Consider the following 12130-nt stretch of genomic DNA (forward strand, 5'->3'; position numbering starts at 1 on the left):
ATAACTACCACACGTATAACATGAACTATAATTTGAATACACCAAAGTGATGCCCTCTCTCGCATTTGCGAAGGCTACTGTGCTAGTAGGAAGAAAAAACAGAATCAATTTTTTCTTAGTTCCCCTAAAAAAATTCTTAGTTACCCCCTTTTCTTCTCTTCGATGCCTCATCATGGTGGTGAGTCCTCTTCGTCCATATGTCATCTCTGTGTAATCACATATGCCATGTCAACACAACCACGCCCCTTCCTGCTGCCTCTTGTTCTCCTACGCCGCCTTCTTCCTCTTCGCCGTCGGGAGATGAGTACATAAGGCTGGAGTCACTAAGCAAAAACAAAAATCACAGGCAACACACACCCACATATCAAATATACCTTTTTTTGCAAGGAAGCTATCAAATAGAAGAACACGGTAAAATAACCTACGTTGATGTGACATAGACAATTAATCAATCACATAGAGGCGAAAAATTAATCAACCTAGCAAATTGATGATCCATCACTTTCGCAAAAAAAAGTAAGAAAAACATGTATCAAGAAAGGACTAGCTATATATATACCTGGCAGTACCAAGACGAGAAACGAAGAATGTCGGCCAGTCCATCTCCAAAGGCACCAGATCCGGAATGCTGGTGGGGCGCATGCGAGGCCAGTCCGCCACCAACTCCATTGCCCCGGTCTCGAGGTCGGCGGCGAAACATCCCAAACAACAGGAAAGATGAATTAAGGAACATGACAAAAACATTCAAGACAAACGCATAGTGATGCCATAACCTGCCATCGAGTTTGTAATAACTATGAAAAGATACCGTTTGGAACATATAATGAGTTCTCTTACAGATGAGCAAGGAGTGCATGCGATGAATCAGATAGACCACAAACACATTCTATGATGCAGCAACACAAATCATTCATACCAGCAAATGGCAAGATGATAACCATGATATCCAAGAAACATGAGCATAATATAGGCCGAACAACTTTCTCAAGTAGGAGATAAATTTCAACTTTGAATTGAAAACGACCATGATGGGCAGAACACATATCATGCACATATAGTGCAGGTTCCTGATAAGATACATTAAAATGGAAAGCATGACACTTTCATCGGAGAAGTAAACACAACAAATCCGTGTGCTTCCAGTGATAGAAACATGAAAACCAGACAATTCACTCTGTGGAAAGTTCATGTTATATATTTCAACTATACAGGTGATCGATTACAACTGTATAGTCATTATTGCTTGAAGCATAACTGGCTTAAATTTAAAGTACTATACTGTATACATAATCTAAATAGTACTAACCATGCAAAATGATGTCATTGTGATCATGAATCATTCTTTAGGGCAAAAAAGCCGAGTTACTATTTTGATTTGCAGCAGTGGCAGCGTTTGTGTACAACTGCTGCTTAACAAGGTTAGAAACTCTGTTCTGTCCTCATGTAGCAAGATTAAATTATTTTCAAGTGTTGTTACCAAGTCAATTTCATTACACTGCCACAGATTAAGAGCAATACTACACCATATACTACTGCTTTGATCCTCCGAAACTGGTTGTAGAATGCCCTCGGAAATAACTACCACACCTATAACATGAACTATAATTTGAATACACAAAAGTGATGCCCTCTCTAGCATTTGCGAGGGCTACTGTGGTTGTATAATTTGAATACACAAAGGTTGTAGAGGACGTCGTCTGGGAGCGAGACGGCCATCGTCAGGCGCCAGCGCCGGCGTCGTGTCCTCCGTCGATCCGACGTTGTGCCTGCGAATAATTTGCGAACGGTTTGACGCGTTGATTTGCAGGCCCTAAGCCTAGAGCATCTCCAACGGCCGCACAAAAATTCCGCGCCCAATAAACGTTATAGCGCGCCACTATAGCACTTTTAATGCGCCGGTACCAACTTTGCTTTAGCAGGCGTCCAAAAACGCGCGTTCAAAAAGCAGACAGTGCAAATTGTGAAGCGCGCGATAGCGTTTTTCAGCGCGCGCCCAAAAACTTTTAGCGCTACAGCTTCTGCTGGAGCTGCCCGGCGCTCAAAAAAATAAACTTTTAATGTGCGGAGCTTTTTTTGGGCGTCTGTTGAAGATGCTCTAAGCGTATGTACATAAGTATACTTCCAGGTTGACATGTTGTTGTTAAGAGTCAGACTTGATGTCCTAACCCAACAGCATGCCGGATTCAGGTCTCCCGAGATACAACTCAAAAAAAAGGTCTCCCGAGATATACTGTGTCCATATCATTTTGTTCCGCAAAAAAAAAGACTTGGTTTTTTAGCAGTATATATGAATGATTGGCTGATGTCATAACAAGGCTCGAAGGCTTGCTAGATATTAGTATGAGAGAAGATGTGGGTATCCATGTTTGGTTGGCATTGTCGTTTAATGACATTTATATCCAAAACACTACTATAACCGTTTGAATAAGGTGGGTACGGTTCTTAAACATTATACGAGCATGTGCGTGCTTGGTGCTTGGTTAATTTGTATTTGTGCAGTTACCTGTCCAATTGTTAAGATGACATATGGGAGAAATCCTTCCGTTCAAAAATAAATCTAAGAGAAATCCTTTTTGGATATAGTTTTTTTGTATGAGCCGAACTAAATGCCAAAGGTGTCATTGCAGACATTTTGAAGGATGTTTCAAAATAATTCACTAAAATACGGAGGGCGAGTGAATTGGGAATATGCAACCGCAGTTACAACTTCTTTGGTTCATACAGAAAGAAAGGGCACCTGCCTCACACAGGGAAAACTGGCCTAAGACTGAGCCTCAGTTGGGAAACATGCCTGAATCCTGCCTCATATCAGGCAGATGGAAGGTTTTTGAGAAAACGACGAGTTACGCCATTTTCTACCTAAATCTAGGCGGATTTCCTGTACTTTTACCTAAATCTAGGTGGATTTTTAGGTGTGCCTCGCTGCATGGCCTAAGTCTGGACATATCTATATATTCTGCACCACAATACATGCACTAGCTTACTGTGAAAGATCACTAGCTTACTGTACACATCACTAGCTTACTAGTGGTAACTCGGAGACGCGAGGTGCTGATGACATGACGTGCTTATAAGTGCAACTCTCACTTGAACGAGGTCTTCCTAGTTCTTTTGTTGCGTGTTTCTTTCATGACTAAACAAATTCAAATCTAATTTATTCTTGTGGTAGTATTTTCTTTATCAATCCATCTCCGTTTGGCATGCAATTTCTGGAAATCATCATAAACCAAATTTGGATGAATGATTGTTTAATTTAACAACTCAGTTATAAAGCAAAAGAAGAGTTTTATTAGTCTCAAGTTTCAACTCATTGGCGTGGTGTTCTAAAAAAAAACTCATTGGCGTGGTAACTGCTTTTATATAAAACAAAAATAGTAGTATTTTCTTCTTCTTCTCCTCCCTTTTTTAGTATTCAATCACCTTAGTGGAATAAAGCACTTTGTTCTTTTCTTTAGTCGATGAAGGGATGGATCGTGGATGTCAATGCACTGGTGCTACTCTGCTGCAAATTCACTTGTTTTTGTTTCCATATATGAACAAGTAAAGATGATAAACTAGTAGAAAATCATACATCAATTCAATCTACAACAAAAAGACAAACAAAAAAGACCATGTAATCTCGATCCCTCCAGAATTCATTGCATTGAAAATTCCACGAAAGATTAGGTACAACACAGAGTAATTGACATCAATTTCAACAGTAGCTCATGAGTTCAATACAGCTGATGAGTTCAATACAGTTACTGGCAACTTTGGCAATACCAAATCAAGTGTAAAAAGTTCCACAACAAAAATCAAACACAGCGAGCTAGCTAGCTAGCTAGCTCTTGGCCAAAATTCTGAAAAGAACCTAAACATGCCAAACTAACACAGCTGATGAATCTAACCGCTTCTGGTACCCGCCGTCGGCAGTGTCCTCCATCATGATGCCCTCTTTCTTCAGGAAGATCTCAGGTCCGAATGGTCGGGCCATCGACGCAACTCTCCAGCAGTGGAGCAGGCTCTTGTTTCAAAGAGATAGTACTCCAATACGAAGTGAGCACTCAACAAAGCAATAACCCCATCATCAGGCACTCTCCCAGAACTGATCCACAACACGCATTCAGCAGCAGCCCAACACGAAGAAGGGAGGTAGAGAGGAGAAGATGACTAGATGAGAAGAGACACTTGCATGTGGGCCCCACATGTCAGTTAAAGGTCAAACTAACGTTTCGTTTAGGTGTGGGTCCGACCTGTCATAATCACGGTCAATAGATAAGCACTCGGAGATTTGGGTTTTTTGAAACAGCCGACCACTCATTTGGTAGTTATCTGAGAAAAATTAAAAATTGATAGTTTTTTGCAATCCTATCATGTAAAGTAGTAGTTTTATACTATTTATTTTATACTATTTGTATTTTTTTGTCTTGTCTTATCTAGTTTGTTCGATCGCTAAGCATATTTTCTATGCTTTCGCATGAGGTGTTTCTTGCATAGCTATTTTTTAATTGTTCTTTAGTATATGAAATTTTAAAATTTTAGGACCTTAATTTGTATTTTTGTCCCAGGCCCCCAAATTGCTGGAGACGACCCTGGTTGTATCTTCTCGGTACAGTGGTAAGGTTTACAAAAGCTAGCTTTCATAACAAAAAAGAAGTTAGTATATGCATTCTTTAATTGTTATGCAATCGTCTACTGAGAATTCACCAAATCTCAGTATATCCAGTTGCATGGCAAATTAAGTAGGGTTTGTTAGGTTAAAGGTGATAAGGAGATCAGACCAATACATGATATTTTGTCAGTAAATTTGTGTACTAGCATCATTCACGCTGCAACAAAAATTAATAAGCTAGGATATATAAAATGCTACGCCGGCGTACCAACCGTGCATGCACGCTCGCCTTTCTGGTCGCTCACTTGCGTCCATTTCACCCCTGATTTCACCTGAACCAATCCAATTATAGTGGCGATCGATTCCTGCTATATAAATAGTCCACTCAGGTCACCTCTGTACACACACAACTACAGCAGCGCAGCCAGCACGAGGTCACAAGCTGCTCACTTCACATTGCACTGACAACAACAATGCAAGGCCTCGCGGTGGCATCCTCCAAGATCGTGCTCGCGATGATGCTCCTGCTCGGCCTGGCGGGTGCTGCGGCCGCCCACGGCCGCAGGAGGCTCGTCTCCAGCACCTCCGACGAGCCGTGCATGAAGATGACGCTCTACTGGCACGACATCCTCTACGACGGCGGCAACAACACGGCCAACGCGACGTCCGCGGGGGCGACCAAGCCGACGGCGCTGAGCACGGCCAGCTGGAAGAACGGCACCTTCTTCGGCCTGCTGGTGGTCAGGGCCGGCCCTGAGGAGGGGCAGGGGGGGCGGCCGCCCCGGGCCCCCAAAATACAGGGGCCCCGTCAGGTACTAACATGTACAAGGTTTTTCTGAGACATGAGTAGCCCATGTACGTATCGCTATGCAAGGCAAGCACGATCGCATGCAGGTAGCACCGGTCCAAGAGGCACGAATCCACAACCCTTTTAATCCGCAATTTCCTTTCACATTGCGAGTTCGCGTTTTGGCTATTTACTACCGCTAGACTAGATCCCTCCCCATCGCGAGGCGCAGGCGCTGGAGGCTGTACCGAATCGGCGCCGCCGCCAGGTGCTAGGGCTGACTGCCGTTCTGCCGCAGTACGCGTATGCTGAGGAACTCCATTCTCTGCTATCACTAGGCGCTGAACGCATACGTGCATCGCCGAGCGGCTTCCGCCAGACGCCAGCCACATCGCATCCCGCCGAGCACCAGATCAACAATTACCGATGCCGATCCGATTGATTGAAGGTATTTAATACAATTATTTTCTATTTCCTGTATGTATATAGCTAATCAAGCAATTCACTTTTGCATATGATGCATAGCTTTCACTATTCAATCTTTGATGCATTTTTTATTTTTCAGCACTGTGTGTTATGAGGAAATTGATTGTTTATAATTAGGTTTGTTGCAGTTTGATTCTACCTGAGGTTGCTCTAATCTTGATAAAATGTTAGTCTGTGACTAGTTTACAAAAAAATGATTTATGATGTGAAAAGGAGGATTAGGACAGATGGGTTATCATGTGGTCCTGACAATATACGTTAGCAAAAAGAAAAGAAAATGAAGCAACATATGGCTGACTTAGCAGAATCACAAAGAGGGATTATTAGATCAAATTTTCAAGGTAATACATGCGTTGAACAATTCCATAAAAGCTTATAGCTTTTTCACTATTTCTTCTTGAACCAGATGCAAAATAAAAATACTTTCCTCAAGTTTAATTAGGAAAAGAGAGTTTCGTGTTACAGTGACACCCCTTGTTACATCAAAGGTATTACTCTCCTGGTACGAGTGTCCCTAATTTCTTAGCCCCACGGCCACCCAAAAGCAAAGCTTCTTAGTGTTGTAGAGGAGTACTATTGGTGGCGCACACTTGTTAAGAAAGATGTGGGCATTGCTATCATTCGAAATGGTTCATGATGTGAGCCTGGTGAGTGAGGCCATGGATTTTTCCACTATTAATAAATTAGTTGATATGAATATTACTTTGGAAGTTTGGATGCATCTAAGTGTTTATTGGTAATGTGAATATTACATATATATAGATTATTATTGTTATGATGATTATAGTAAGGGCCCCCGAGTTTTAGCTTCGCCCCGGGCCCCCAAATTCTCAGGACCGGCCCTGCTGGTGGTGTTCGACGACCCGATGACGACGGGGGAGGCGCTCCCCGTCGCCGGCGAGGAGCCCGCGGCGCGCGGGCAGGGCTTCTACTTCTACAACAAGAAGGACGGGTACAACGGCTGGTTCGGCTTCTCCATCGTGTTCGACTCCCCGGCGCACAAGGACACCCTCAACCTCGTCGGCGCCGACCTCATGGAGGAGGAGACGCACGACCTCACCGTCGTCGGCGGCACCGGCGACTTCTTCATGGCGCGCGGCATCACCACCATCCGCCTTGACGCCTACGAGGGCACCACCTACACCCGTATCCAGATGGACATCAAACTCTACGAGTGCTACGTCTAATAACATGCCCGCGCGTATATTTATGCATGCGTTGCGTGTACTAATAAGGAGTAATATATTTACTTTGATGTTTTATTCTTGTTTTGATGCATGAGGAATATGGATTGTGCGTAATTGCTGTATACACCAGTAAGATTTTAAATTGCACCATCGTTCACTTCTGTTTACGAAAACTTTCTCTATTGTTTTCCCACTGGAGCCATACAGTGGGATGGACCCATCTAACTCCATTGTATTCAGTTGAATAACCATAAAATTTGGACGACACTACCCCACACGTCGACCGGCAGATAACGAGAAAATATCCGCCGCCTCACTGACTGTTGGATGGACACGCTTTGATTGTTCGATCTACCCACGAAGTAGCTACTCTTTTGCAACAAGAGTGGTGTTGCAAAAGACCTTCTGCAATAGGATGCTTGGTGCAATTACCGAGCGTTTATTTTTCTTTTGAAAAATCTTTGCAACAAAGGTAATGTTGCAGAAATATTTGCAACCAGAATAGAGTTGTTTACTCAAAACCATCACACTTGGGTTAGGGTAACAACTTAGTACCAAATTTAAGTCAGGGCACAAAAAACCGTCAATTTCGCGCCTAATCTATAACAGAGAGCAGTGATTGTCTGATAAGCCCGCGAAGATAGTGAAACTGACAAGTTGGCTCCACCTGTCGGGCTGACGTGGCAAAGACAAAAAATATTGACCGGCTGATGTGGCAAATGAGAAGCAGGCCCCGCCTGTCAATGACTAGAAGGTGTTCAGACCTCCACCCCTCCTTTGACGGTGTTCAGATCTGATAGGCAGCTTTCGGATGGATCCCCTCCCTCCCTTCTCCCTCGCCTCCTCCTCCTCCCCCTCCTCCCCTCCTTGCCCTAGCCGGTGCCCGGTCATCCCCCTCTCCGCTTGCAGGTGCTCTCTCTCTCCCCTCCCCTGGCTCCCCGCGGGTGGGGTTCTCGCCTCTGTCTTCACCGCTGCCGGTGCTCGGATCTCGTTTCTGGGCCCTTGCGTCTGATGAGGAGGATTCGCGGTCGTCGGTCCCTTCCCCCTGTGGTACCGTGCCTTGTGCTGGGGGGGTGGTGGTGCCTTCCGCCGCTCCTCGTCCCCGCAAGTTCACTCCTGGTGGCCGGGGCCGGTCGGTGGCCGCGTCCTCGTCGGTCGATGGCTGGATTCGGATCTCTCGGCGGCGGCGTAAGTCTGGTAAGTTTGCTGTTGCATCACCTGATCTCGTTGTCCTGGGCAGTGCGCCTGATGGGGAGCTTGGTGGCCTCCCATCCCCCTCTCCTGCAGCCTCTGCGGCGGCCTCGTCGCCGGCGGCGGCGACGGCGGGGTCGCTGGTGGCATCGTGTAACCTAGATCTCGATTTCTCCACGGTGGCCATCAGGCCGCGGGACGTCCCCTCGGGTGGGCTTGATGGGCCTTGCGGTTTGCCGTTGCCCAGTGGGCCTGCTTCTCCTCCCCCTCTTTCGCCGGTGGCAGATTTCCCCCCTCTGGTCCCATCTGGCCCAGTTGGGCCCATCGTTCGGGTTCCTGCTCCTCAACCTTCTTTGGCCCATGTGGCGAGTCGGGCCCAGGTGGGCACGGCTCGGACGGGCTATTTATGGATCCCCCGCGGCTCTTCCTCCCCTTTGCTAGGGTTTCCGGCTTCCGCTTCCGATCTGCACCGTCACCGTCTTCCCATTCGTCGCCTCATTAGATCCTCCCCACCTCCACCCCTCCTCCTTTCTTTTGATGTGGTGCTATCCATGGACAAGTCGCAGGGCTCTTCCTGCGAGGCGCTCTCAGGCAGCAAGCGACGCCGTGAGGACTCCCCTTCCTCCGCGGTGGATTTGGAGCTCGAGGCTTCGCTCCGTTCCAAGTTGGAGGCGGAACAGGCGGCGCGCGAGCAGGTGGCTCGTGACCGCGAGGCTCGGGCTTCGGGTCCGGAGTGGTCGCAACGCTCAGAGAGGGTTGGTGTGCTCGGATCCGGCCCGCAGGGCTCTGGATCTGGCCATTCTCTCTCTCCGGTGTTGGACCCGTGGGAGGCAGCGGCGGCCTCTGGCGGTGGTGTTTCTTCGTCTTCTGCCTCCCTCCCTGCTCCGGGAGTGGGCCGCGGTCCATCTGCTCCGTCGCGCCCTCCTCCTCCTCCTCGCTCGGTTGGGGTTGGTGCTGGTGCTCGTCCGCCGCCTCAGTCCTTCGCGGGGCCGGCGCGTCGGCCGCCCGGTCCGGCCTCTAGGGCGCCCCCTTTTCCGGGGATGGGGGATGGGATCCTTCCTCCTCCTCCGTCGCTTCCACAATCTTGCTCGTCCTCTGCTTCCCATAACAACCCCTCGGCGCTCACCTGCTTCGCTTGTCACAGGCCTGGCCATTTCCAGTCTCGCTGCACCAACCCTCCTTTTTAACTAATCTGTCGCTCCGATGGTCACCTCACGGTCAACTGCATGGCTAGGAAGAAACCTCCCGCGGTCATCCAGTTCGGCTCGGGCCTCCCCGGTTGCGCCTTTTTGCCTTCGACGGTGACCTGCCTGTCCGGGAGGTGGCACCTGCTCTGTCTAATGCTGCGATTGTTACGGTCAAGGATCAAAAGATTTTGCCCCAAATTCTTCTGGAAGGGCTTCGCATTTGGGATGAGGCTGGATGGGACTGGCAAGTTGTGCAGTTATCTGAATTTCAGTTCTTTGTGGTGTTTCCCTCCAAAGAATGTTTGCGGATGATTGCCTCATGCACTAGCTTCACCTTGCCCCTCAATCAATTGGTGGTTTCTGTTAAAGCGGCTTCTTGCAGTGGTACGGCAGTTGGTCCTCTCTCTCAAGTCTGGGTTTTGATTGACGATTTGCCTGCTGGTCTCCGTTTGTCTGCTTTTCTCATGTCTTTCGGGGTTCTGATTGGGAAGCCCATCGAGGTGGATGAAGACTCTCTGAACAAGGTTGGCCCTGCTAGGATGAAGGTTTGGTGTGTGGATCCTGAACGGGTTCATGGCTCGATTGATATCTTCCCTTCTCCCAATGGTATTAAGCTTCGGGTGCGGGTGGAGGGGGCGGCTGCTCTTCAGACTCCACCTCCCCCTCCTCCCCCTTCTAACCCTTCGGACAAGCATGATAAGGAGGGGGACGGATCTCTGGGTGGCCCTAATCAGAGCCATGGGTCTAACCTCCGCTTCACCCAATCTGAATGGGATGGTTTGGCAGATTCTGAACGTGAGTTGTTTCAATCCCAAGCTCCCTCTGGTGTTGCTCCTCGTGATGATTCGGTGATCCCGTCTGCTGCTCCCAATGTCCCTGCTGCTGGTGCTGATATGTCGAAGTTCCCGCCCTGCTCTGCTACCCCCGTTTCTGGTGCTTGCTCCAATCTTCCTGTCCGTCCGCTCTCCCCCTCTCGATCGGGAATTGAAGATCTTCTGGCCTCCCCGGCTCGCGATGTGGTGGAATCCCAGTCCCTCCGGAAGAAGAAATCCTCAGTGCAAATTCTCGGCTAAGAGCCGGAACTCGTCGGGCTCGAAAGCACTCCATGACGGGGGTTTGTCGGCGTCTTGATCAAGATTTGGGATCTATGTCCCGTTCGGGTCCCCATGTTGGCTCTCCTGCTGCGCGGTCGCCTGCGATTCGATCCCCTGTGTCCACGGCTCGCAAAGGAAGGCGGGTGGCGAATTCAGGTGTTTCTGTCCTGGAGCGGGCTGAAAAGCGGGCTGCGGCGAAGGATCTCCCTCCCCCAGGTACATCTCCCGTTCCCTCTGTTGTTGCTTCTCCGGTTCGGTTGGTTCTACCTTCTCTTTCGGATGATCATCTTTAAATATTATGTCGGATGTGGGGGTGGTGGTTGATTCGTCTGTTGGTTCTCCTAGTTCTCTTCTTGCTATTATTCGGGCTAACGAGATGGCTCAGGCTGCCATTGCCAAAGCCAAAGAGGCCGTTGCCTCTCAGGTAGGGGCTTCTAGTAGTGGTCCGGTCGTGGACGCGGGCGCTGGTAGTGGCCAGCCCCAATCCAACTTGTCTAAAAGGGGCACCAATAAGCGTGCTAAACCCTGCGTGGCCCCTTGCAGGTCGAGCCTTCGAATCAAGAATCTTTCTTATAAATGAGGGTGTTATTCTGGAATATTAGGGGGTTCGGTGCTAGGGGGCGCCGTGACCAACTTAAAGATCTGGTTCGTTCTAATTCTATTGACTTTGTGGGGCTGGTAGAAACCTTCAAGGAATCCTTCTCCCCTAATGACTTTTCTGCTATTGTGGGCATGGACAGATTTAATTGGAACTTTTTACCTGCTTCGGGGCACTCTTGCGGGATCTTGATAGGCTCCAATAAAGATATTTTTGATTTTGTTGCTTTTGATCATGGGATCTTTTGGGCCAGTGTTGTTCTCTCTCATAAAGCTCAGAATACTCTTTGTGAGTTTATCGTCGTCTATGGGCCTGCGGACCATTCCTTGTCGCCTTTATTTCTTAATGAACTTTCGTTGAAGATCGATGCTTGTAATTTACCGATGGTTATCGGGGGAGACTTTAACCTTATGCGGTGCCCTAATGACAAAAGTAATGATAACTTCTCCTGGCCGCTGGCTAATGCCTTTAACAACTTCATTAGTGCCAATGCTATTCGTGAGCTGCCTCGGGGGGGGGGGGGGGAGCTCGTTATACCTGGTCCAATCATCAGTCAATCCCTATTAGATCAGTGCTTGACAGAGTCTTCCTTTGTCCCAGGTGGGATTCCTTGTTCCCTAGGGCCTCTCTTTACGCCAATGCATTATCGGTTCCGATCATACCCCCTTAATTCTTGACGATGGTTCCATTAGCCTCAGGCCTCCGGCTAGATTTCAATTTGACGCCTCCTGGTTGGCTGTGGATGGCTTTGTCGATATGGTTGCAGCGAAGATCTCCCTTTCTCTATCATCCAATGCTCGCTCCTTTGGGCCTTTGGATGATTGGCATTCGTGTTCCTATAACCTGCGTAAATTCCTCAGAGGTTGGTCTCGTAATCGTGCGGCGGAGGATCGTCGCACCAAATCTTTCCTCGAAGACCAGATCTTGTCGCTGGATCGCGCGGCTGATTCTATTGGGCTCTCTGACGATGGTTGGGCGGTTCGTTATAATCTGGAGGCTGCTTTAATAC

General features: G+C 48.1%; 1 protein-coding gene across 1 annotated transcript; it reads left to right on the forward strand.

Annotated features, from left to right (window-relative positions):
• Positions 1-5064: 5064 nt before the first annotated feature.
• On the forward strand, positions 5065-7208 carry LOC123129714 (dirigent protein 5-like). The gene is made up of 2 exons (XM_044549770.1): positions 5065-5320; positions 6699-7208. Exons 1-2 carry the CDS (start codon positions 5065-5067, stop codon positions 7049-7051), a joined length of 609 nt encoding a protein of 202 aa, XP_044405705.1. The 3' UTR covers positions 7052-7208.
• Positions 7209-12130: the final 4922 nt, after the last annotated feature.

The sequence above is a fragment of the Triticum aestivum genome, chromosome 6A (genome assembly GCF_018294505.1).
Source record: "Triticum aestivum cultivar Chinese Spring chromosome 6A, IWGSC CS RefSeq v2.1, whole genome shotgun sequence".
In the NCBI taxonomy this organism is placed as follows: Eukaryota; Viridiplantae; Streptophyta; class Magnoliopsida; order Poales; family Poaceae; genus Triticum; species Triticum aestivum.